At 33.8% G+C, this 27,923-nt stretch overlaps 2 protein-coding genes across 2 annotated transcripts in view; both read left to right on the forward strand.

Moving 5' to 3' along the window:
• The window catches only part of LOC126968190 (doublesex- and mab-3-related transcription factor dmd-4), a 45,369-nt gene extending 39,550 nt beyond the window's left edge, over positions 1-5,819 (forward strand). Inside the window, exon 7 of the mRNA XM_050813048.1 lies at positions 5,523-5,819. Coding sequence (XP_050669005.1) covers positions 5,523-5,819 — 297 coding nt within the window. The remainder of the gene's footprint in view (positions 1-5,522) is intronic.
• A 13,964-nt stretch (positions 5,820-19,783) lies between these two features.
• Positions 19,784-27,286, forward strand: LOC126968498 (protein THEM6). The gene is made up of 3 exons (XM_050813575.1): positions 19,784-20,067; positions 24,150-24,364; positions 27,001-27,286. The coding sequence occupies exons 1-3, from the start codon at positions 19,926-19,928 to the stop codon at positions 27,229-27,231; spliced, it is 588 nt and encodes a 195-aa protein (XP_050669532.1). The 5' UTR covers positions 19,784-19,925; the 3' UTR covers positions 27,232-27,286.
• The last annotated feature ends 637 nt before the right edge of the window (positions 27,287-27,923 follow it).

A 27,923-nucleotide genomic window follows, 5' to 3' on the forward strand; every position in this document is an offset into this window, starting at 1 on the left:
CAAATAATTTTCCATTATTTCTGTATAAGTTGTGCATATACTCATATTTATTGTATTTTTCTCAAGGTAAAAAACTGTTAGTAAAAACATCAAGTAATATAAACATAGAGCAGGAACTGGGTAACAATACACTTAGGGACATAATATATAATGTCAAACCCTCTCCGATAGGATTTCAAAAGTCATGTTTAATCAAATATAAAATTCAATGTCGCAAATAATATAACTCTAGCTAATGACCTGCATCAAATATCTGCCGGGAACGCATATGAATGTCGTCCTGAAACATGTAAAGAATTGCTAATATCCCCGAATGATACCTCAAACCTTAAAATCCTTACACAGAACATAAGAAGTATCTCTCGTAATTTTTCAGAATTACTAGTATTACTAACAAGAACTGACGTGAACTTTGATATTTAAATATTAACAGAGTCCTGGAATTCTAAAACAATTTATTTTCCCTCTATGGTAGGATATAATACCTACTATACTGAGAACAATTCCAATCAAAACGATGGGATCGTTGTTTATGTTAAGCAAGGCTTAAATTATGTAGTAAAAGAACACATACTAAGTGATGCAACTTGCATATTAATTGAGGTCAATACAGATACAGTAGTTATTGGCCTCTACCGTTCTCCATCTTTTAAAAACACAAGCAATTTTGTGAATTCACTTGACAATTTACTTGATACTTATAAAAAGCACAAAACTATTGCTACATTGGGAGATATAAACATTGATGTAAGAAATGACATTGATTCTAATTCTGCTGATTATCTAAACTTATTGGCAAGTCTCGGGCTCATGGCTGGTCACAACTATCCTAACAGAGGTAAAAATTGTTTAGACCACGCTATGATAAAAGCGAAATTACCATCCACGACCCACACCATCGATTACAGACCACTCAGCGGACATTATTAAGATTAGTTTAAATTCTAAAAATACGCAAAATACCAAGATATTAAAAAACAAAATAAGACATGATTTGATCGCTAAAGAAATTGAGAAAATAGACTTTAAGCCTATCATCAACTCAAATGATCCGAATTGGTGTTCTAAAGAAATAGTTGATACTTTAACTAAAACAATCTCAAAATATACAACCACAACATTAATTTCCAAGAAGTATCACTGTATCGAGCCTTGGATTACTCCTGGTCTCATACGTTGTATCAAAACCCGTGACAAAATACATACAAAGTCTAAAAAAGAACCTGACAATCAAATTCTCAGTATTACTTACAAGCGATACAAAAACCACTGTAACGATTTATTAAAAAGATTAAAAAGAACATATGAACAAAATGAATTAAAAAAACACGCTAAAAATCCTAAAAACACATGGACACTAATAAGAAAATTCACAAACACAACTAACAAAAAAGAATTACAACAGGATCTCCTGAGGATTGACACTAAGCCTGAAAACGCAATTGAGAAAGTTAATAACTATTTTGCTGGTATTGGCAAGGACCTAGCAGACAAAATTCCTCACGTTCAATGTCCCGTAGATTTAAATTGTTCTAATAAAAAACCAATGACGCCATCAAACTCTATGGTGATGTTGAAAACAACAGAAAAAGAAATAGAAAACTTAATAACGAACCTTAAAAATGACTCAGCTGTTGGATGGGACAATATATCACCAAAAATAATAAAATTGAGCAGACACATCCTTGTTCCACTTTTAACACACATCTTTAATTTATGTATTGAAACGAGTACTTTTCCACAGGTTTTCAAACTCTCCATAATTCTACCCATATATAAATCAGGAGAAAAATCATGAGCCAATAGCTATCGCCCTATTTCAATTTTACCGACTATTTCCAAATTATTTGAAAAAATTATGAGTAAAAGACTTATGTCCTTTCTAGATAAAGAAAATATCTTATCTAAGCATCAGTATGGCTTTAGGGCAGAAAGATCAACAGGGGATGCAGTATCGGATCTATCAAAATTTGTGGCAGCCCGTCTTGATGCTAAAGAAAAATGCGTGGGCGTTTTTCTTGACCGTGCGAAAGCCTTTGACACCGTTTCTATACCACTTCTTTTAGACAAAATGGAGGCAATTGGAATAAGGGGAAAGGTGCATTCACTTTTTAAGGATTACCTTACAAACAGAAAGCAAAGTGTAAAAATAGGTGATTATGGATCTTCGCTCGCTTTAGCTCTTTTCATCCAGTAACTCACGGTGTACCTCAGGGCAGTGTGCTCGGTCCTGCTTTGTTTCTAATTTATGTGAACGACCTTTGTCATCTTAATCCAATTAACTGCAAAACATTTATGTATGCCGATGATACGGCCTTAATTTTTCATGCCAATTCTTGGGCAGATGTCAAAACCAAGGTTGAAATAGGACTTCGAAAAACTTTTCAATGGCTTCAACAGAATTTGTTAACTCTAAACATTCTTAAAACAAAATATATCACCTTTGGCATTACTACAAGACAAATTCCCTCAGACGAAAATTTTTCCGTACAAGTTCATAATTGTAAGAAAGTCTTGACTCAAAATAAAGGATGCTCTTGTGTTTACCTTAATAAAACGAAAATAATTAAATACCTAGGAGTTCTAATAGATGAGACCCTATCATGGAAACCGCAAATTGATCTACTGTCAGAAAGGACTAGAAAACTTATTTTCGTATTTAAAACCTTACGTCAGATTGCTGATTTCACTCTTTTGAGAAATGTTTACTTTGCATTAGCACAATCCTTATTAACTTATTGTATTAAATCGTGGGGAGGCGCTCGAAAATCATGTCTTTTGAAGCTTGAACGGACCCAACGTGCTCTATTAAAGGTTATTATTTGCAAACCCTTTCGGTATCCTACTTGTGAACTATATACTAAATGCGATGTCTTGACTGTAAGACAATTGTTTATTAGGGACACTATAATGGCACAGCACTCAAAACTTATATTTGTTCCAGAAGCAGTAACAAAACGACGTAAAGATAAAGTCTGTCCTACAAACACTTTTAAAACTTTTTTTATACGTAAATTTCAATGATATCTTGGTCCCATGCTCTATAATAAATTAAACAAAATTATTAATATCTACTCTGAAAACAAATTTAACTGTAAAAAAAGCTAACTGTTTGGTTAAAAAATAAAAAGTATGATGAAATTGAAAATTTGTTTATAGCTATACGTTAAATTATTTATTATCCAGCCTTACTTACCTTACCGATATACGCACAACATACAGAAAAAAAAAAACTTTAAATTTCATAGTTTATTTTATACCATTATCTTATAAAATTATAGTATGCATAATAATAGCTTATATTTCACATCTACAATAAATTAAAATTTCTATTTATCTATATGTATACATGTACCCTTATATATTTGTCTTTAAAATTTATTATCTTTAATACTTTATATTATACATTATTACTTTAAAAGTTCAAAATAAACCCAATCAATAATACCTTACTATATTATTATATGAAAATAGCCCAAGTCAACAGTCTTTGTAGTCAACCCAAATGTTTTTAAGTATACCCTCAATTTTATTACTGACCGCTCAAGTACTAACCAGTAATATGTATGATAGACAAATGTTATTTATTTTCTCGTAGAACTGTTTAATTTTTTTTTTGTTTTTCCATAAGTTAAATTCTTATATACGCTTTTATGTATTGAAGTTATCTGTAAAAAACAATGTATCTGGAAGTAACTAGTATTAAAATACAGGCCCGGCCTAGTTTAATGCTAGTGACAACTAAAATAATATAAAATACTTTAATTAACAATAAGAAACACTACTTATCCTACGGGATTAGTGGTGCGATTATTTTCGAAAGCATTGTGAATATTTGAAAATTATTTTGATGTATTTAGTGTTGTTTGTCCAGAAAAATGTCGTGTATGTTCCATTACTTGTATTGTTATTATAGTATAATAATATTAAGTAGAATTAAGTGAACTAAATAATGTATGAAGGATTTATAATAATAAAGATTAAAATTATGTCTAATACTATACACGCCTATTATACAATACTATAATGAATTAGTTACAAATGAGTTAAGTATTCAGAAGAAAAATATAAGAATGGGGTTAAAAAAATCAGTAATTTAAATTATCACAAACCAATGATCTGAAAACATTTAACTTTTCATGAAATATGTCAATCTGACTGTATGCTCTATTATAACAGCTACATGTCCGAATTATAAACTTGTTCTTTCCATGTACTGTTCTCGCATAGGCAACATCTAATACATCTTTACATCGGGATGTAGGCCTTCTGCAGTGTTTCAAGCAGGGGTTCCAAACAACTGACGCATACTCAAGATGTGACCTGACAAAAGCGTTGTATAAAATTAAATATGTATGCAGTTTTTTAAACTCACTTCTCACTCAAAAGTATGGATAAAGGTGGCGCCAAATTCATATAGCAGTTACGCAAAAATAAGGGATGAATACCATCTGGACCGGTTCCTTTAGATACGTTTATATTTTTTAAATATTTTTAACTAATATTTTTTATATTATTATAGTGTAATAAATCGTATTTAGAGCGATGAGTATATAAACATCACTTAGAAGCGAATACATTTATACTCACCGAGATAGTTGTCCTGATACCAAATAAACAAGTACTTAGTCAGGCCATAAGTACTGTTACAATTGAATTTGGAACGTCATGCTCGCTTAAATGCCTCTGCTTGTGGCGGCGACGTGGGGCGGGTTGTTCCTTTCCCTAAAATATGGTCGAGGGAGGCGATGGCTGGTTCATGCGTCATGCTCGTTAACGGGCGCTACTCGTGGTGGCTGGATGATCTTGTTACCGGGAGGTCTGCTTGATGTGTTTTTTTTTATTATTATTTCCTTTATTTAGTTATCTTAAAGTTAAAGTTTTTATATATTTTATTTTATGAAATGCTCACATAATGCCTCTATTTATTTACGGTATGTGTGGATTGATGCATCAACTATACTCAATAACTCTTATGTTTATAAGTATTAATTTACTTTTTTGACTTACTCATGTAAGCCTTTCAGTTTTTGACATTTGAGTATTTTTGTTGCGTCACTTTGGATATATTGTAATTGAAATACTTTGTAAATTAATTAAAATGTTAATCTTGACTTAAAAGAGTGGCAATGAGTTTCTTGCAATCAATAAGAAAAAATATTTTTACTTTTTGACATTCATAAGTGTCATTCACGTGAGCTACATGAAAAAAGTGATTTTGAATTTGAATTGAATTAATTTGAATATGTCATTTTTATATGATTGTTCATTGAGTTTTCTGATTTTGGCGCCAATAGATTGTACAATATTTTAATTCGATATTTCATTCAACATTCCATAGCTTCCATTCCATTCCATTTTTACAGAGTAGCCTTCGCTTTGTTGAACTCTCAAGCATTCTCAATCTGGCGAACAATCTGCTGTGGAAAAAGATGACATTGATTCACACGCTTACTAATCAATAATAATAATAACGCTCAGTAATAACTATAAGTTTTACTGAAATGTATTTTAATTCACAGGTATCAAAAGATAAAACACTGCCATCACACCCAAATCTATTTAACTACGATGGTACTGTCCAATCCAGCGAAGAACATTCCAGATGGTCTGCATTCAGACCGGTTGGTCCTCGCGCGCCGCTCATGTCAGCGCTAGTAATGGGCAGGGTCTGTGGCTCCGAGTGGCTGGTTCCACTCCCGGCGTTACCAACTATATCTGCACCATTGTTACTGCCATTTCAGCATCCTCACTCCACTCCAGCATCATGCAACCCCTGCTCACCAGATTGTCGACAGTGCAATAATAGCCGTCACTAGATTGTCTCATTTAAATCTCATTTTCATGAGATGCTGATTCCCAGTAAAATATTATTGCACAATTAATAAAATGTCAATTTTATTTGATTAACGCGAGTGTAACATATTTTAATAAAACACATTTTAAAGGAATAAAACGTGTGTTGTAAATTGTAACTGTGTTATTACATTTGATTTTTGCGTAAAAGGTACATTTTTATTATTATTTATATAAGACTTCACTTGTTGGCTAAATAACGGTAAGCCTAGAATTGGCTTTATATTAATTAAAGGAATATGCGAGAGCCGTCAATTTTTTAAGAAAAAGTTATAGTGGTGCCAGGATAACGAATAATTTATTAAAATTATCCAAATCATTAGAGAAATTAAAAATCTAACAACAGGAGAAAAATAATAATAATAGTACTTTGAAAAATTTAAATGAATATTTTAGCCGAAAGCAGAAAGTATAAAATTTCTGTCATATTTTGGAAAGATACTAAAGCTTTAAATGGTAAATCTTGTGCGTCAATTGCACATTTGGAAAATCGCAAGGATATTACAGACTTGTTCTCGAAGCATTTCAATATTGAGCTATCAGCTTCCGCGCGCGCTGTTTTGTCTGAGCCTGAGGTATCCGCCGACGGGGCTGTTCAGTATATACCTTCAAAATTTTTCACCTGACGACGTCGCGACCGTAGTGCGTCGAATGAAGCGAACGAATATACAGTGTGCGGGTGCAGAAATGTTTAGAGTTCTATCAGAACTCTAAAGAGTAAACTGCATGCCTATAATATGGACACCTGCCGTTTGACCTTGTGAGAACCGTGATGGTTCCAGACCCTAAAAATAAAACTGTTGATTTATCTAAATTAAATAACTATCGCCCTATTTCACTTGGAAGTATTATTGGTAAGATACTCGAGAGACTGATACAACCCGCACTGATGAGAGAGATCAAGATAGAAATTGCTCATAAATTTGGTTTTCGTACTGGTCTCGGGACAGATTCCGCGATATTTAGCTTGAATCACATGTTTCCTAGATCTAAGCCGTGCTTTTGATCTCGTAAATTATGATTTCCTATGGTCGAAACTTGCTAAAACAATGTTGATGGCAGAATTGTGGATCTGTTGCGGTACTGGTACGAGAACCAATTTAACAATGTTGGATGGGCCGACACGATCTCTACTGATTATAGGCTTATAACTTGCGGTGTGCGGCAGGCGACTTTAAAAAGAAAAAAAATGGCTCTCTGTAAAGTCGGTTTACGGACGATAATTTTACGCGAGTCAAAATAATTTTTATGGTTCCGTAGCCAAATGACAAAACACGGAACTCTTATAGTTTCGTCATGTCTGTCTGTCTGTCCGTGTATGTCACAGGCACTTTTTTCCAAAACTATAAGAACTATACTGTTGAAACTTGGTAAGTAGATATATTCTGTGAACCGCATTAACCTTTTTTACACAAAAATAGAAAAAAAAACACTTCACTTTTTGGGGTTCCCCCATACTTAGAACTGAAACTCCAAATTTTTTTTCATCAAACCTATACGTGTGGATAGGTCTTCAGAAATGATATTGAGGTTTCTAACATATTTTTTTTTCTAAATTGAATAGTTTGCGCGAGAGACTCTTCCAAAGTGGTTAAATGTGCAATTTTATATATTACTAGCTGACCCAGCAAACGTTGTATTGCCGATATTAAAATCGCGATACAAAAGTAACTGTTGATCGTAGATGGGTGAAAATTTGAAGTTGTATGCATTTTATAATGTTGACTCATATCAAACAAATTTAAAAAAAAAAAGTAAAAAAAATTAAAAAAAAATCGTGTGATACCCATAACATTTAGGGGGATGAAAAATAGATGTTGTCCGATTCTCAGACCTACCCAATATGCAATCAAAATTTCATGAGAATCGGTCAAGCCGTTTCGGAGGAGTTCAATGTTTGACACCATGACACGAGAATTTTATATATTAGAAGATGTAAGAAAAATACCCCCTGTAACTTCTAAAATAAGAGAATGATAAAACTAAAAAAAATATATGATATACATTACCATGCAAACTTACACCGAAAATTGGTTTGAACGAGATCTAGTAAGTAGTTTTTTTTAATACGTATTTAAATGATGAGAGCTCATTTGCACTGTAAGATTTTTGAGCGAAGATTTTTTGCCTTTTCCATTTAAATAATTTAATATCATTTTCCTTTCTATTATGTTACTTGCTGCTACGGAACCCTTCATGGGCCAATCCGACTCGCACTTGGCTGCATTTTTAGTCAATATTTAAATATAACCTTTTATTACTGCACTCACCACCCGATGCTACTTTTTAATAATCGAAGAACAACATGCATCAAGTCGAACCCTCAGGTCGATCGTGTCTCTCTATCGCTTGTTCCTCTCTCTCTCTCTCTCTTACACGCTCGACTCACACGAAACATGACACTTCTTCGATAAGAAGTTATCACGTCAATATGTGTAGTAAGTTTTATTGAAATTAATTCTGGGTCCACATATTGCGAACGACGGCTCTGTCCTTGTATGTGGCTAGGGAGTAACAGTACGACCTGTCTGACTTCATTGATTATTGTTCGCAACATAGCAACAACAATAATAATAATTAATTTTTACTATCATATGTTTTTAGAACTATGTTTATACTAAGATTAAAGATTGGTCTCCGCTGCGCTCCGACTAGATACCGCACTATATAAGAACAATAGACAGCTTTTTGTATAATGGCAACTATTTGATGCTTGTGTGCGTGGCATATATCTTGACACTCAATGGCATCTTTAAAATTTTGAAACATACGCTTCGTGTTATTTTACATTGAAATTAATAAAATACAAAATACTTACTGACGATATGTGAACTAGTGTCTTTTTTATTTCTTGTAGTATTATTTTTTATAAAGTTTTACCACGCAACCCGGTATTTTAGTTTCAATTATTAGCAGAGTTTAACAGATCATGTGGTTTGTCTGTGGCACGTCAACGTCACACATTGTTCGAGACTGGCTCGAGTAAGCCCACTTGGGCGTAGTATTAGTTGCCGCAATTTGCGCCTACGCCTGCGGTATCTAGTAGGAGCGCAGCGGAGACTATGTGTATATAGTTTAAATATTTTAAATCACAGTGTATGAATTTTTTATCAATATTGGAATTTTATTTAATTATATTTGTGCCTGTATACTGTTGTATGAATTGTAATCATACATTTGGAAAGTTGTTATTCTGATTTACAAAAAAGCAATTGTTAATAATTTAAGCTTGATGTAAAATAAAAGTGCTCAAATCCAATTTAAAGTATTTTTATAGCTGTACGCTGATAAACCCTTGCGACATAAATCTACATCTTAGTAATAATAATCTTATCGTTAACAAGTAAGTAAATAGTATATTACATTATTACCGATCACTCGAAAAGAATATCACTCAGTCTTTTATGTATCTATGCTGCTGAAAAGACTTCTCCGTGTCGATCAAATATGTACTGGAAGAGTTTCTTACGCTGCTTTTTCTTGTCTCTTGGAACACCATTTGCTTCTGAAGCACTATTACAGCTTCGCTGGTTTATCTGACATCAAAAATAATAGTATTTTTTTAAGTAGACGAGTTTTGACTTCCGGGAAGAGGAGGAGGGGGAGGTGTCCAATTTATTTGTATATTTTATGTGTGTTATCTTAAAACTGTCATTTATAGAATTAATTACTAATACTACTTACTTATACTTTGGAAAATTATTTCATAAGAAGTTGGTAGTTTTTGACGTTCAATTATTGATTTTAATCCTATTTTAAAACATCTGATGTAAAGTGATCACCTCCACTCACATTCTCTTGTAACATCAGAGCAGTCACAGGAACGTTGCTGGCTCTTTAAAAAAGTGTACACGCTTATTTTGAAGGTGGGTACCCATGTCTTATCGTCTCTCGTGTCGAATCTCATTCCACAGCAGTTGTACGTGGAAGAATGCTCCTTGAAAACCTCACTGTGGCGGAACGTCATACATCCAGATGGAGGGGTTTGATATCCTAATTGTCGTGCGAAGGTGGAACTCTGTGGCAGGAATCAGGTCAAACATCTCGTTGCTACTTTGTTAGCTTTTTTAAGCATTTAGGACTTATACACTGTTGGGCAATATAGCCAGCAATATCAAGTATTTTAACGTTCGAGTTTTGCTCAAGTTAACAGGCAATACATTACAATATCAATATTCGGAATCGTTCCAGGACATACATTACAATACCTACTACCATACTCGTACCTGCTGCCCGATTTAGACTCTTATAAAGAACGTGACAGAAATAATCAATACGTCACAACTCAGTTTTGTGTTCACACACACCGCCTCCTCCTGTTCTAGCTACATCAAAGCAGTTGTAACCTCATTGGCATAAATATGTTGGTTTGGATGAGCTCTGCATCTGCGCCGTTTGGCGTCGTAACACTCAAACGGGGATTTAAGGGTTTCGGTGTGATCCAGTCATTTGTACCGGACTCCAAAAGGTTCGATTAAGGCGAAGGGTTAGCAGAAAACACACACAAATTGTGTCTATATACAAATTTTATAGTGAATATATATATAAATAGCATTTGGAGTCCTGATATACCGTTAAACCTTATTTAAAGGTTGCATAAGTATGCTGTTGATTATAGTTAACACTCGAGAGCCATTTTGAACTACTAAACAAGTATTAGACATCTCCATTAGGGGTGAGACGTATTTATCGGCACAGGTATTTGTAACAGGTATTAAAATATCACCGGTTGTCACTGTGACAAGATATCAAAAATAACAGTGACAAGTATTAGGAGTATTTTGTAACAACTAGTTTTTTGTCACAACTAGTATTTTATAACACCTAGTGTTTTAGTAACGACTGTTATTTGAGTAACACCTGTTATTGAACAAGTATTTGATAACAACTAGTATTTTAGAAACAACTGTTACTGAACAAGTATTTAATAACAGTTAGTATTTTAGTAGCAACTGATATTTGTGTAATACCTGTTATTGAACAAATAATTAGGAGTATTTAGTAGGTATTTTTTTAACAGTATTTTGATACAGCTATAATTGTGTGATTTGTAGGTCTGTTATATTATTTTTAATTCAATAGGTAATAAAATAGTTATGGTTCAACTATTCTTTTAAAATATGTGGGATAAGAGAAACCCTGTTTACTTTTATTGTTTACTGAATATTTTTCTTTTAGACACATTTGTAAATAATAGATACATCACTTTCATACATTTATTTAACATTCTATTGTTAAGATAAGATAGGTAGGTACCTAATTAAATATTGAAGTAAATTTCAAATGGAAGACCCTGTCTCTGATATCATTTTTCGTAATAGTATTTATTCACAGTTAGGTATATTGTGCCTACGAGCAGGAAAATACGGCTCACCTTTTCGAAAGAAAAAACCTATATTGGTAATTTGATAGTACCTACTGAAAAATATATTTTTATGATGTTTATTTCTACTTTATTGTTGAATTATTCGTATGATAAGGGCACATTTTAATTATGTACTAGGTAAGGATCACTGTTTAAGCATAGGTAGTATTGAAAGATAATGAATACGAAAGTATAATGATTATTTTTATTACATTAAAACTATAAAGATAATTAATAGGTCTGAACAGCTTTACCTAAACAGAACTTTTGAAATTCGAAGTTACCACAAGAGAAAGTACTATGTAATACGTATAGATGGCGCTAACAAGTAACAAATAACAAGTAAAAATATCCGCCTCACAACACTCGCCTCATCAAACTTAGCCCCCCAAAAAAAATTTTTTTCTATTTTTGAATTTTCAATATCGCATATCGTTAGTTCGTTGTTTGTTCTTAATGGCTCGCTATAAATAATTGGTTGTTCTTTTGTTGTTTATTTAAAAACAATTAATTAAAAATGGGGGGAAACGCCTACTATTTGGTTCTGGCACTCGCCGGCCGCTGCCGCGGCACGCTACGCTCGGCTCGTGCGTTGTTTTAACTGTTCTAACATAACCAATTTTAATGAATTGCAAATTTAAAAAAAAAATCGAGAACAAACAAATGTTTATAAAGAACAATCAAGAACAAATGGCGAACTAACGATGTAATAAAAAAAAATAAAAAAATAAAAAATCTGGGGGGCTAACTTTCTTGAGCTCAACAGTAGCTAGTATATTATCACAGATAGTATTACAATAACAGCTAGTATTTTGTAACAGGTATTTGTCGCTGTTACTTTTGAGTCACAGTCACCGTCATACCTAGTATTGCATTTTGCCTAGTACGTCTCAACTCTAGTCTCCATGTTCATGTGAGTGCTATGTGCCTTGGCCGGGCAGCTATCGTGCGTTTGTTCGACCTATATAACACTACATAGCTACACTCGTTCCTATATAGTCCTGCTCCTTCAAGTAGAAACTTCTTTAAGTAACGGCCTATAATAGGTAGGTATTGATATATATCTTCGAATAAATGCAAATTATTTGCTTTCGGCTGCCGGAAAATGTCAAATTATTCTTTAACATTCCGATAAATACTCTCAAAGAAGTTGAGACTGCGCCATGAGAAAGTCAACTATCATTCTATATATCGTACGTCTAAACTAGTCGATTTCAATATATTTATTTACCCATTTTGTGATATTCGAACAATAAATACAGTTAATTTTTTTTACTATATAATAAAAATGCACTGTATTGGTAAAAAGAGTTTTAAGCCTATCGATCATTTGATATAATTCTTTATGCATTTTTGTTTAACGGCCGATAGCGAATTTCTATCTATCGAATACAATATTATGACTTCGCAGACAAAATTATTATTATTATCAGAGTTCTGAGTCCCTAGCGTTATATAAACTGACAAAAATCGAATAACAATCGTCATATACAGAACAGCTGACCGACGTCGGTCGTCGTCCACGTTTTTTTTTTACTTTTTTTCTATTAATTTTTTATGAGAAAAAGTGACAAGGCGAATAAGATATTCAGTGATAAGTTCTGTCCATTATAATGAAGTGTCGTTCAGGATTCTTTAATAAACCCACGGCATCCCATCGTACGGCATCGAAAATGTGCTCTTCATTTTAAAGTTATGTTTTACTGCGACCTTACAAATGGCATTAAGTTATTATCATTATTATTTTATACATATATAGTATACCCCGCTATATTTACAATCACAATATAGTCTACATTTTGCATAATCTTGGTTTATTCTTAGGTATAACTTTATGCAAAGTTTATTCGAAAGGCCGAAGATGTCTCATTTGCCCAACACTTTCATTAACTACGGCACCATGCAAAAAAAAATAAGCATACAGTTTAATTACCATTATTGTACGCGACAGGAAAGAAATGGGATGAATTAGTTATCACTAACACTAATCAGTTGAGTATACAAAGGACGCCTCGGTTAATTTAATACGGAGACTACGACACAGTAAACACAATAATTAATTATCATTACAATAAATGAAGAAGAATGTGTTGATAATAAAATAATTATATTTTCTTTTATTAAAACGCACATTAAGGAAGTAGATCCATGTGAGTGCACCTTTACATAAAATCTGTTTCATTAAATATAATACCGTCACTTTCTTTTTCATTTTGACAGTCAAAGATAGAATGTGATATAACTTTATGGCCATTTTCAATAACCTATCTATCGTTAGTTAAACTTACTAGACGTAGACAAATCTATTATTTTACTCTTACTTACATTTCAATAACCTATTGACAGATAGCATTGGATTATAACTGTATTGGACATAACTGTGGATAGATAAGATCTTGTCATTAAACGGTGACAGCAATGTATCTGTTAGTTAAACTAAGGGTAGATAGGTTATCGAAAACGGCCGTTAACGATGCTTTCTGCAACTAGCGGTTAATTCAGCAGTGCAGTGAGGACACTGCACTGCTGAATCTGCAGAAGGATCTGAAGTTTTGAATAACACATAAAAAAAATCTGAGCAAACTGTTTAGAATTTCATTTTGACGTTATTGAGTTCATCACTGAGACAGATGTTATTAAACCTCATTAGCCTATGAATTATGAGTAATGTGTTTATATCAAGCTAACACTCAGTAGAAATAGGAAAAAACGGACTTTAGAATTTATTTATTTAAAAAAGGATTTACATTTACTTATATATAATGAAATTAGTATACAATGGAATATTCAGTAACCGTTAAGGTCAAACGACGGTCAACTTTGCGACTAGGAACTTATATTTACATTTATATTATAGAATAATGGTCTGCTGCTATTTGATTTTGTTTATTACAGTGTTATATATACTTTATGACGTTAATTACTTTTTACGAACTGCATTTACTGTGTTGTGTGGGAAAATATTTGGAAAGGAATTAAATATTGATGATGTCAGCACTATTTATGGTAAGTTTTAATACATAAGTTTTCTCAACAAAGAACAGATGTCAAATAGTCTTTTCTAGAGTCTGTATAATACAACGATAATGACTCCAATTATGTTCAGAGAACAATCAATTTAACAAGACTAAGGATCTTAAAATTTCTTGAATATAAATGGCCTCTTCGAAGACCAGGGTCGACATGAAGTTGTAGAAGATGACAGTCATTACGAACTACTTGTTACTTTAAACCGTTACCTACGCGGGAGGTTAGAGACAATCTTTTAATTCCAAAATATTTGAGTGAAGAATATCTACCTATATATATGGAAAAGACCATCGTTATTGCGATACGATCTCTCCGAAACACATGTCGGCACAGGATATTGTGTGATTGCGACGTGTGCGTCGAATGATTCATAATATTTTTTTTAAAATAGGATGTGACATCATTTATTGAAAGTCAAAAACTACCACCTACTACATTGCGATCCTAATTTAATTTTTTAAGCGTCCTTAAGACGCTGAAACAATCTTATTTAAAGTGATTATTATTATAATGAAACTAGCTGACCCAGCAAACGTTGTATTGCCGATATTAAAATCGCGATACAAAAGTAACTGTTGATCGTAGATGGGTGAAAATTTGAAGTTGTAAGTATTTTTTAATGCTGACTCATAATCAAACAAATTTTAAAAAAATGTCAAAAAAATTAAAAAAAAAATCGTGTGAAAAAAAAAAAATATTTCCCTTAACATTAAGGGGGATGAAAAATAGATCTAATCCGATTCTCAGACCTATGTACTCAGTTGATTTGACTATGTCGTGGTCTTCCAACGCATACATTACTATCTGCAACTAATGTAGATTTGACAACGAGAGAATATTGATTTAAAATAAAGATTACATACCTATTAATTTTATTATAAAAAATAAAAAGTGTGTGTGTCAGCTCCAACGCACGACTGGAGTTTACTCCTCAAGAACGATTGTCTTTGAACAGGTATTAAACAAAAACAAGTCCAATGGAGTCGGTTACAAACAGACATACAGCAGAAGCTAATAAAAGCGTATTAATTAAAAAAGGATCGACATCATAATATAGTAATACATATTATGTAAGGGTAAATAAACGCATTAATGAAAATTCTTAAAGAATATATATACTTTTATTTTTTTTTACAACTTTAACGACTATTCGGCGAAATATTATATATCAAATATTTTACATTTAAGTAGATCTTACATGATTACATCATTATAATGATATTATCGAATCATTAATTATCATAACTGAAGCTACCAAAATAGTTAATAGAAAATAAATCATAATAACTTAAAAAAATTTATAGATATTTAAAAAAAATATAGGTTGGGTTGAAAATTGTCTATTTGGCGTGAAATGCGCTAGATATACTCACCATATTAAACATTTAATTATGTGCATAGCTCATATAAATTGGTATGAACTATATTGATAATTCAATATTTAATAAATACAAAGCACACATGTTTATCTATACAATACATGTCATATTAATGTATGAATTGTAACATACTTAGTGCTTATCAGATTTTCCGGCACTATTATTTACAAAACTTTCTTCCATAATTTATAGAATTTTCGCTCAAATTTATGAAAGTGTAATAATAAATCAATTTCAATAATATAATAAAGCTTCAAAATACAAGAAAGTGAAACGTTACTATGCCATTTGATGAGTAGGTTTAACTCTCCATATACATACCGGGCACCTTATATGAAAATCGATTCTTAAGGAGTAAACTCCAAAAAGCAATTTTTATAAGATGACCTTATACTAGCTAGGTACACTTTTATGTAAAGAAGTCAACCCTAATGTCGCAAGAGGAGGTAAGAGCCACGCGATAGAAAGAGAGGAAACTTCTAGGGGAATAAAAATGTAGGTTAGTAGCGCTGTGCGATCTTAATTACACCTTACTGTATGATCGCAAGAGTCCCTATTTCTTTAATTGATTTTGCAGAGTGAGGCTTCCGTAGGTGTACTATTATACTATATTCTTTGGTTGCGTTCAGTTAACGCGCGACCTTTAGAGTGAGTGCACGTATCGAGGGAAGTGGAATGCCAACATTTTGATACCAAATGCTTAATGCTCGCACGTTGGTATGCTCCTTCTGGACGCAACGGTCGCACGAGAGGATCGCGGCGAATTCGCCCATTCTCGACAACTCTTATCGCGTGGCGCGTGTACGACATGGCTTCTACGAACAAATCTTCGATCAAAATTTTTTAAGTTCTATCTCATATCTTAGGGTATCACCTTCACATATCAAAATTAATGACTTCTTACAGGCATATGTACCTTTCAAGATTGCGATTTACTATTTAAAAATATGCGCATTGCACGGCTGATACGGGAAATTGATTTTGCTAGATACCATTTTTATGAAAGAACCGGAATACTAAAACGCAGCGCAGAGAACCAAATATCGTCCCTGCAACGATCTACGATGACTGTCTCATTTGAGAATGTTCCGATTTTTGCACCTTACAAAATTGATACGAAAGTAAGTGAAATATTTTCGCAAATATTACCTATATCTGCAGTAGGGTTGCCACCTTTTTCTGGAAGAATTAGAGAACGTCTGATTTAGGAGTGGGGTGCCAAAAAAAAAGTTTATAAAAATCGTATGTTAGCGTACACTATAAGTGTTAAATCTTAAAAAGTACACCTACTTACCTAACATATTTTAGAGTACGGTTGCTAACCCTAATCTGTATGTACAGAGATCATTTATTTTATCTAATATGTATTTTGCGTTACATAAATAATGTGCAACTATATAATTACTTGAAAATGTAGTAGCTTAACTTGATAGAAACATACATTATGTGGTGAATTGTTATACAAGTTAGGTACAGTGTTACGGCAATACGATATTAATTATAATGTATTGAATTTTAAAATTTGAATAACTTCATTACAAAAACTATATTCACACACATAACTATAGCTTTAAGAAACAAAGACGTAGTTAACAAGGACGTTAATGTTTTTACTTAAGAATATTACTAAATCATACAAGGTACAACGTAATAATATTATAATAGTAAATTTATTGAATCAGGCGTTACTTTGCGGAAATCCATAATTATACAAATGATTTAAGTTTTCTTTAGTGATAATAATTAGTCGGGTAAAAATAAAAATACATTTTTTAGTTTCATAATGCAGTCGTAATAAAACTTAGATGTATTTATTTATTGAAGTATCAGAAATAAATAAAAAATGATTATAATCCAAATAGCTACCGAAGCCTTTAATCTGTCTATCCTTTGGATTTCTTAAGCGACTCGATATCGGCGTGTTGTTTAATTATTTGTAGTCCAAGGGCTGAGAACAAAGGAATCGTTGTGATGACTAGATGAGTGCCAGCCTTCAGCTCCGTCCAAAGTCCGGAACGTTCACTAAGTCTGAGATCTATAGAGCGTACTTAAACTTTGCTTAGACTTTACTTACGTAAAACTTAGCTTAGTGTAATCTTCGATTACTAATTATGCTGCGCTTAAGCTAAGAGGCAAGTCTTAATGCAACAGCCAAGTTCACGTTTTATCACACTCGGCTAAGTTTTACGTAAATAAAGACGGAGCAAAGTTAAAGTTTTCTTTATAGTTCTCAGCCTTACACCCAGCTTGGGTAGTTCTCGCCTTGTGACAAGTTTAAAAAGCGTATTACTGAGAGGTTTCACAGCACGATCTAAAACAGTCTCTTGATACATAATACTAAAGTCTTCACTCCTTTTTCACATAACTGAAGCTTTGATGACCACGCTGCAATACTTCTGATCGCTCGTGAAGCTTCTTTAGAACTTTGAGCGTACATTTAGTCATTTTGCTTGTTGTACCTAGTGCTCTTCAATAAGTGTGGAAACTTTTTCATAAGTGACTTTTTATTTCTGTACTTTTCACTCGTATATCGGGACAGCATTTTGTAGAGCCACCATTTTTTATCTTGTAACCTCGGAAAAAATATGTGAAATGGCGGGAACTGATTGAATATCCTAAGATAACAAACTCTTCCGTATTCGAATTATAATTATTATATTATTAAAAAAAGAGAAATTCGAAAGATATTCGAATTAAAAAAGTTTTACCTTTTTAAAAAATAGTAAGAGATGAATTAATTATGATTATTTTATTTCAGTTAGTGTTTTGGGATGCACGTTCATTATTCTTCGAACATGAAGTTATAACACTACGTGACAATAAGAAGCGGTGTTTATTAATCTCACGACAGTATGCCATTGGCGATATGACGAATCCTGTAGCCAAGCTTCTCCTAGGACTTCCTGGATCCAACAAAACTATGGAATGTCCGAAAAATATCAAGTCTTGGCTAGACGGAATGAAAATATCAAGTTTTAATCTTCGAAATATGTAGATTGAAAGTTTTAAGTACAATTCTCAACTATTATTATATATTTGCATGAATACATGTCAAATAATTATTTTTATTTAATCACCCTTTACAGTTGCGTAATAATGTTGTCTTGGCAAACCCACTAAAATGAATACCTGTACAGAACTTGTCGTACCTACAGCTACATGCTGATGTTATGGTTTATGGTACAGACTGTTTGAATGTTCTAATGTTTGATAAATTTTGCAAAGAATAACATTATCGTGTGAGTAGTTACTTAGTACAAAAGTTATAACAATGTTGCGTTGTATTCTACATAATTTTAACTATTTTATGAGGCACGTAAGAATCATGAGAATGTATTTTGCTAATGCGAAGTTATTCGTTAAATCTCCCATAATTAAAGGTATAAAGTGATATCTAGGTATATCTATTGAACATAATGTTTTTTCCGAAATTTCATGTGTTTAATTACTAGTGGTCGCTCAGAAGTCGAAATTCAACCATAAAAAAATAAGTTTCATGCACTTCTTCTCCATATAAACTTTAACAGTGTTAAATTTCACGTTCATCCGTTCGCGCAATTTGTTTAAAAGAAGTAAGTACACAGTTTTCGCTTTACGTATTAATAAATAGATTACGGTGAATGACATCAATAATTTCACTTAGGTATGTGAATAGGTATCTACTACTGAAACATTGACTGATAAGTAACAAGTACAAGTTGTTTACTAACCGAATAAATTCACAATAGTCTGCTAACTTAAAGCATTGCTAATTCTCACTCTGTCTTCTTCTATTGACCTAAGTTAGAATGAGAAAAAAACACTCCTAAGCGGCTGTTCAAAGTTAGCGGACCATTATGAATAAGGGGGTAAAACTGTAAGCGAGCAAATAGCGGCATTTTTGGGTTGGGGACAATGTACTGAACTCGCGGGCACTTCTCACCGGTCTACATGTGCTGTAATACGTATAAGTACTTCTGAGACGTACCTACCTATTCCCTTATAATAATAACAACCACGAAGGTCCAGCTGGTATGTTTTAATATAATATATCGCCTAATATTATATTAAATAGCATAAATTGCAACTTTATATCAACTAACTTCACACAAGTAAAAACCGGTTCAACGACACTGAGAATGATGTGAATGTTAATCAATGCTCTGTGGAGCAAGTGACCAACCGACCGACGAACGACGAGTAGTTAATGTTTGATACAAGTATAGTACGCTTGTGTGAGTTCAACATTTAACATACCTAATTATTTGTTATCTTATCAGATTGCCGATCATTTTTGTTTTATAAGGTCATATACAATGTTTTGCGTTATAACAACGATAGTTTTGTTGTTGTATGTTTTCTGGGACGTAAACTACTTTTTACGAGTGGCTTTCACTATTGGTGTTGGCAGATTATTTAATAAGAAGAGCGGGTTAAAAGATCCAACTACTATTTATGGTAAGTCTTCATATTATATTTTTACTTTGATAATGAAATTACAACAGTTTGGTTCTATTTTTATTCTGATTTAGGTAGTTAATACTCTCTAATCTCTATTAGGCTAATATTATTTATACGTTTTATTAAATGAGTTCACCTGTCATAACTATTCATTACATACATTAACATAGGTATGTTCATGAGATTGATAATTGAATTAATTTAAATTTTTTAAACCCTATTTCCTATTTAAATAGATTTTATTTAAATGATTAATTAGTTGGTATCTACCACTGTTACGATAGCAATTTTGTTTTACCTCATTATAAACACATCAACTAATTGTCACGAAAAATACTTTAGGTACTCATTAATATTTTGAGGTTCTTTTGAGCGTTTGTCATGTGGAGAGGAATGATGAATATAGATTGAAAAATTACTGGAGAAGGCCTGGCAGTTAGCCTTTGCTCGGCACTTCTCTCAAAACTTCCATCATTTGGGCTTCCCCACTGGGCGCAGCACACAGGTCGTTGTCGACGGTTATTGCTTGAAACCGAAGATTCTGCATATCCATGATATGTTGGACACCTCCAATCTATATTGCTATGCAAACGACAGTAGTATTGATGCCGTATACACGGGCCATCAATCTCTCTCCCGGGAAATCGTTTACCAGTGCCGGAAGAAACTTATGTCTTCTATCGAGTCCTCTCTCGAGAAGGTCACGGAAGGGGGTAAAATGGGCCTTGTCCAATTTAAGACTACGACTCATCTTTACCACAAAAAATCCGTATTTGTCGTATCACAGCTCTTCGACATGACCTTCCTTAAAGCCTTGGGTAGTATGGAAATACTGGGTCTCGATTTCCAATTCGAAGAAGCTGGGCGTCATTAAAAGAGCACGGCAATACTTCAAGCCGGCCCACATTCTAACGCTCTACAAAGCGCAGGCCCGGCCACTAATGGAGTATGGATGTCATCTCTGGTGTAACGCACCCCAATATCAGCTCGAACCATTTCACCACGTGCAACGCAGAGCTGCTCCAACTGGCGAGGATCCAGGCTCTGAGAAAGGCTATCACCTGGCTTTGCGTAGAGACCTTCAAAATATATAGGCTTATAGGCTGGCAACGCTCTTGTGATTCTTCTGGCGTTTCAAGAGAATGTGGGCGGCGGTCATCACTGAACACTAGGTGACTCGTACGCTCGTTTGTCCTCCTCTTCCATAAAATAAATATTGAAAAGGGTTAAAAATCAGGGAGGTAGGTATTTTTTGCCAAGTGAAGAGAAGGTATGGTAGGTACGCCAAGAGTCACGACCCTGGCAAGTGCAGGCGAGTGACAGGCGTCAGTATAATTTGTATTAATATATTCAGATTACGGATGTAATTTTTCTATTTTCTTATAAGAAGGGGCAAACGGGCAAGGGGCGCACGTCATGGGAAATGGTGAGGCAACTGATCATGGTTATCCGTGACACCAGAGATCAAGAGATGCGTTGCTGGCCTTTGAGTTATGAGAGTAAGAGTGTGCTCTAAGTCGACCGGTTCCAGAAACCTGCAGCCGGTAATTGATTCCACAAAGTGGCTGTGTGAGGCAAGAAATTTCTCGCAAAATCGCGCGGTTGTACCAGACGTCAACATAATGCAATTGTATTTCGGTACATTTTGTTTTATTTTATAATATAAAACGTCGTTCATATCTATGGTATCTTCAAACCGATTTCAAAACTATATTTAATAAAAAAAAATCCAATCCAAAGATATTTAAATGTACTAAAAAGCACTACACCTGTACAATATGCAAATGCTGTGAACCCGTCTTCAGCAATTGTTTATTGATTTTCGAATTATAATAACTCACTTGCGTCATGAGATAATTTAGCTGCCATGACTTTAGTAGGACCTTGAGGAAGTAAATAATGATTTACAGTTTTATTATTTTTATTCACACATACCTTGAGTAGACTAGGTATATACAGAGAGTACATTAAATCCCAAAATTGATCGTTATATCTTATCCATTAAGAAGTAACATTCTCTTACTATACATGCGGCACACTAAAAGTTTTGCACTTCTAGCTAATCGGAACTATTTGAATTTAGAATGTTATATTTTTTGAATAAAAATAAACAATTGGCGGGAAATCATTTGTCAATTGTTTTTTATCACACATCGAAATTCTTCGGACGCAACGAAAATTGAATTAATTCGAAAATTTAAGAGCGATGATTTTTTATGATTTTAAAAGTTCTCTCTCTCGGCAAGACTGTGCCGCTCGTCTTCAAAATGCTTTTGGGAGAGAAGCACCTTGCTTGAGCACCGTGAGGCGATGGTTTGCTGAATTTGAGAGAGGTCGGGTTTCTTTACATGACGAATTTCGTGAAGGGCGGCCTTCAACTGCTGTCAACGAAAATAATGTGGCTACTGTTAAGGGGCTAATTGAAGAAAACCCGCGGAATACCTATCAAACAATTCGAGGACTATTAGGGATTGGTATGAGCCAAATTCAGAAAAATTAACACAAAAAATTGTAAGTTCGGAAACGAGAGAAAGAGGCTAACAGAAGAATACAGCTGAGCTACGGGTGGCTTTTAGGAGACTTCGTCGAGTCTTCTGGTTGCATATACCTTAATGTCAGATGACTAAAGTCTGAAATGACATACGAGTAGTCGTGGACACTTGCGGTACGTGTGTTCCTCACTGTGCTTTTGAAAGGGTTATTATGCTTGGAATTTCGCTGAAGGATCGAAAACGACATGAGGTTATCCCATTGAAAGCTGAAGTGGCAATGGACTGGTCACATCATTTTCATAACAGACAAGGCTGGGGTCGACATGTTCGTGAGTGGGAAGCGCGAAACGGAAAACGTAGCGTAGGGGCTTCGACAGCTGGACGAGAACAGTAGAAGTTCAGGTCATGGTGCCTTTTGAGAGGGCTATGTCCAACAGGAGACCAATACATGCTGATAATAATGATGATGATGTCCAAATGATAAAGTTCATTAAAATATATCTTAACTAATCTCAATAAACTTTCTGACAAGCGGGAATATTCTAGAATGAATGCAACTAATGTTAACTATGTACTCTCGAATTAGTACTTATTTAATTATGCAATCTCAATTAGGTACTCATCTACTTGAATTTGATCAATTTTAAAACGTGATGAACGTTTGTCAAGTACCAGTGGAGTCAGTTCTGTAAATTTAAAATATTAAGGCTGGGCAATCATATTAGCTGTTATAGTTAAGGTTTAAGTCAAATTTAACTTTATCATTAACCCAACTTTAACATGTTAACTAGGACTGCGGAATGTGATGCACCATCGTATTTCTTGGCATAGTTAAACTTATGTGAAATGTCAAGTGAATATCGATTATTTATTTGATACTTGCACCGGTTGCTATTTAGCTATTTAACGTTAACAATAGCTTTAACGGGCGAAGATTAGACGGTTACGGTTAACAGTTAAAAGCTATGGAATGATGCAACTCATTTTTGGTTAACCGGTACTTTAATATGTTTGTTATTGCTAAAAATTAGTTGGTGCAAGCCAGCATAAAAGTTGTATCATAGCATGAAAGTTATTTATGTGTACCTACGTGAGTCACATTTATCGACTTGGGGCAAAGGTGAAGAATGATATTTTGTATTGATACCTACCACCTACATGTACAAAAAATCATGGACATATAATAATAAACTTTAAAAATTGAGTCTTGTGTTTTCTAATAAGTTGATTGATAGTGGATTTTACTTATTTTAAGTGATTAATTCTCTTTAGCAGACGCTCGCTGAACAGTTATTGATAATCTTTGAATATTGACCACACGTTAGCTAAATTGCATTTACAGAACAGTACGAATTTATTAGCAGCAATGACTCAGCACCGCAGTCCGCCAATATAATTATTGTCCTTGTCATAGACAGTTCTATGTCCGAAATTTCAATAGCTCTGCGACTGATTTTAAATTTTTATTTTGTAAGAAATGCTTTTATTATGTAATTATTACCGACTATCTTCATAGATGTAATAAATATACAAAGATATGGCAATCAGATTGCATAAATACCTTTCAAGTTGTTATACTTTTTACAGGATTTTGCACAACACAAGACGTGGATATTTTCTTGAGACACATGAACAATGCGCGTTACGTAAGAGAACTGGATTTTGCAAGGTTTCATTTCTATGACAGGACTGGTATATACGACAATATCAAAGCAGTAGATGGACATGTCCTGCAAGGAGCGTCCAGCATTCGCTACAGAAGAACTATACCAATCTTTAGTGCTTACAAAGTTGAAACTAAGGTACGTAGGTTTTCACTTCCGTACAATAATTCATATCCGATTTGATTTATGTAATAGGGCGAGCTTCAAGCGACGATTTGATACGATGCGATCACTACGACTTCCCATATCTTTTGCCGGTCGTTTGGTAATGATCATTTTCAAACGAATAAACTATAGCACAATGAAAACTTTTAAAATAGTTTCATGACATTAGACAGAAGTGCACGATTACTCTAAATTTAATATAAACTCATTAGCAAAAAAAACAGGCAATTTTAAATTTGTCTGTTCCTTAAGAAAATACAATACCAAATGCGGCTTAAATTATTTGAGAATATTACTGGCACATTTATAAAGTGATGTGGTGCATAAAAAAGTTTATTTCAAATTCAGTTTTAAGACATATTCAGACTTTAACAAAAATTGCAGTTAATTAGAAGCTAGGAGCTATTAAGCTACTTGAGGAAGGGTTTTGTCAATGTTATGTGTCCTAGAGGCTAAATGTGAGTCGTTGGACTGTCAAGAGGACTTGACCGTCAGTAGAAGGCTTGGGTCTGGAAGAAAACCATGCACAGAAGCTTGAGTTTACCGCTTCCAGGTATTGAGAAATCGCAAATCTTCTTACGGCGACCTCAAAAAGACTCTAGAGAAAGTAAGAGGTGTGCAAACCAGCTTAAGGACTGCCAGGAGGAGGCTTCTCGCTGCCAATATATGCAGTCGCCGTGAGCGACGTCGCGTCGGCGAGTACTGCGACGGCAAGGGTAATGATTCGCAGAATTTTTCTTGACCATACGGAGTTAGTCTTCATAGAAAACGGCACTTTAAGTGCACACCGGTACATATATCAGAAGTCTTATTCCTTACGTACAACCCGCATTAAAGGTTCATGGAGAAAAAATGATTTTTATGGACGATAACGCTCGCGCTCACCGTTTTGGAGATGTGGAAGTGTATATTCAAGAGGTAGGAATTTGTTGTTTGGATTGGCCAGCTCGAAGTTCCGACGTCAATACTATAGAGCACATATGGGAAGAGCGAAGAGTAAGATTGGTGCAGCCCGTTCCGCAATACATCAGGGAGCTAAGGAATGTAAATGCTGCGCAGTGGGAGCGTATTCGTTTTAGTATGTCCGGACGAATACAAGCTGTCAGCATAACAAGAGGGGGCCACACTCGACATATAACTTTTACTTTTTATTCTTATTTAAAAAAAACTTAAAGTAAAAAAACTAAACTTAACTTAAACTTAGTTAGCCTACTTTTTAAGTAAATGAACAGATACGCAACAAGCTGTTTAGACTCTGGGATCATTTTTCATTCTTTCCATCGCAATTGTCAGAAACTCCTTATTTCTTGTTTATTTAAAGTATTATGTTGATACAAGCTACTTAGAATTATGAAATAATCTGAAGATGCTAGTGAAACAGGCTATTTAACAACGTGCCCATTTTCTTTAAAAAAGAGTAAGTATAATATAAAGTGCACGGACCTGTGCAATGGCGATGGCTGACTTCGCGCATGCGCGGTAGACAATGCATTTTAAATTTCCGCACCAAATATTTTTATTTCTTTCATGGTCGTAAAAAAAGTATAGTATGCTGGGGCCCAGTAGTGAGTGTCTCTCACTTTGTTCATTCACATAATGACACAAACTCACAATCATTGCTTGGCAATCAACCTATCCGCATTGTGTTACACACCTATCCGCATTGTGTTTAGTTGAAAACATATTATTTAAATTGTAATTACACCTTGAGTAATGCAAATATTGGTATGATAAAGGTAGGAAACAGAAATGAGTTTCACACAATATCACTCAATATGTTCTGATCTGGGCCCTAAATCCAAATTTTTACGAATTAGAAGATCATGTAGGTATGATTAGTTTAACCATATGTGACTAAGAATGAGATAAAAAAGGCATAAAAGGCATTTATTTTCTCAGAATTGATTCCTTTAGAATTCTTTTTGATGTCATTTCTTATACTACTAGATACTTCTACCGTTTCTGAAACAAATGACGCTCTGAGAGAGAAGAAGCGGCGCAAGAAACTCTACCAGCATTCTTTTATTTTGCGCTCTTTTCAATAAAAATATACAATATTGTACAGTCATTTCTATCGCTATAAAATAATCACAATCTAGTCCCAGGCTGACCGATCATTTAGATATTCAGCAGTGGAGTAATAGGATTTACGACAGAGCTATTTTATTATAAAACATTTAAATTTATTTATAGATAATGCCTGAACAGTGGCTGGGACTTTATTATAGAAGTGTATGCATTTACCCTTAAAGCTATTATGTATCTTATGAAGCCTACTAGAACTAGTTACAAGCAATCCCTTATTTCTAGTGTTATAATAATGAAAATCACTATTAAGAGCAAAAAGGTGACGATTCTTGTGAACGTATATTAAATTTTCATAAATGTACTGACAATGAACAGTCATAATATTAATTTCTTTAAATTTTTCTTTGAGAGACTGTCTATAACCAAGCTGATATATAGCACGAACAGCTCTCTTTTGCAGAGCAAACACTACATCAATGTCAGCAGCATGACCCCATAGTAATATACCGTACGTCATGATGATAATCTTTGTAAATATTAAATAATTATTGAAGTGCATAAATAATTTTAATTTGTTTCAGCTTGTGTATTGGGAAGACAAGACAATTTACTTAGAACAGAAATTCATAACAATTAGTGACGGTTTCGTTCGGGCTGTGGTTTTGTCACGTCAAAGCCTGGTCAACATTGACTCCGAAACACTGTTGAAGAATGTTTCCGGTGCGGAAACAAAACCCGAATGTCCAGAAGAAATTAAACATTGGCTGCAAGCGATTGAAGTATCTAGTGCTAAGTTGAGGAAGAAAGATTAATTATATATTTGTGTTACATATTCATTAATAAAAGGCAATATATTGGATAAAAATATCTCCGTATAAATTATTATGTGTAATCAGTTAAAGAGACACGATATCCGGATCATGGCGGGCACTGCCCTCCCTCGTGGGTCACATATCACTGAATAAACACCTCACAATCGGCATAAAGGGCAACCCTAGTTGTAGGTGCAGAGGATATCTGCCTGAGAACGAAACGGTCACACACGTAATCAAATCAAATCAAATCAAGAATATTTTATTTAGTAGGTAAATCGCATTACTCTTGACATATGTAATTTTTTCTTACAGCTCGTTCGGAATGCAGATTTCCTTAGAAAAGATCGAGCAAGAAACTCTATGTATATATTATATACTCTGTTATTTTGGACAATATAAAATAATACTACATAAACTTGTTTGCTGGGGCATTATTATTATTAGATATCATTAGTAATGACTCACTTATTATTACGTCAACGTTAACGTTATTACAAGCGTGACACACAAATAAAAGTTATGCTGTAACTTAGTTTTAGACGGCCGAATATATATATATATAATAATTATGTAAAGTATATAAACTTGAACTGTGTGTCTACATTGAATACATTTGAATAAGAAACTATTAGGTCCTTACATATGAAATGGCGTTTTGTATGGTCGGAATATAAAGTCGATATATTTAA

The sequence above is a fragment of the Leptidea sinapis genome, chromosome 15, assembly GCF_905404315.1.
Source record: "Leptidea sinapis chromosome 15, ilLepSina1.1, whole genome shotgun sequence".
NCBI classification, from domain to species: domain Eukaryota; kingdom Metazoa; phylum Arthropoda; class Insecta; order Lepidoptera; family Pieridae; genus Leptidea; species Leptidea sinapis.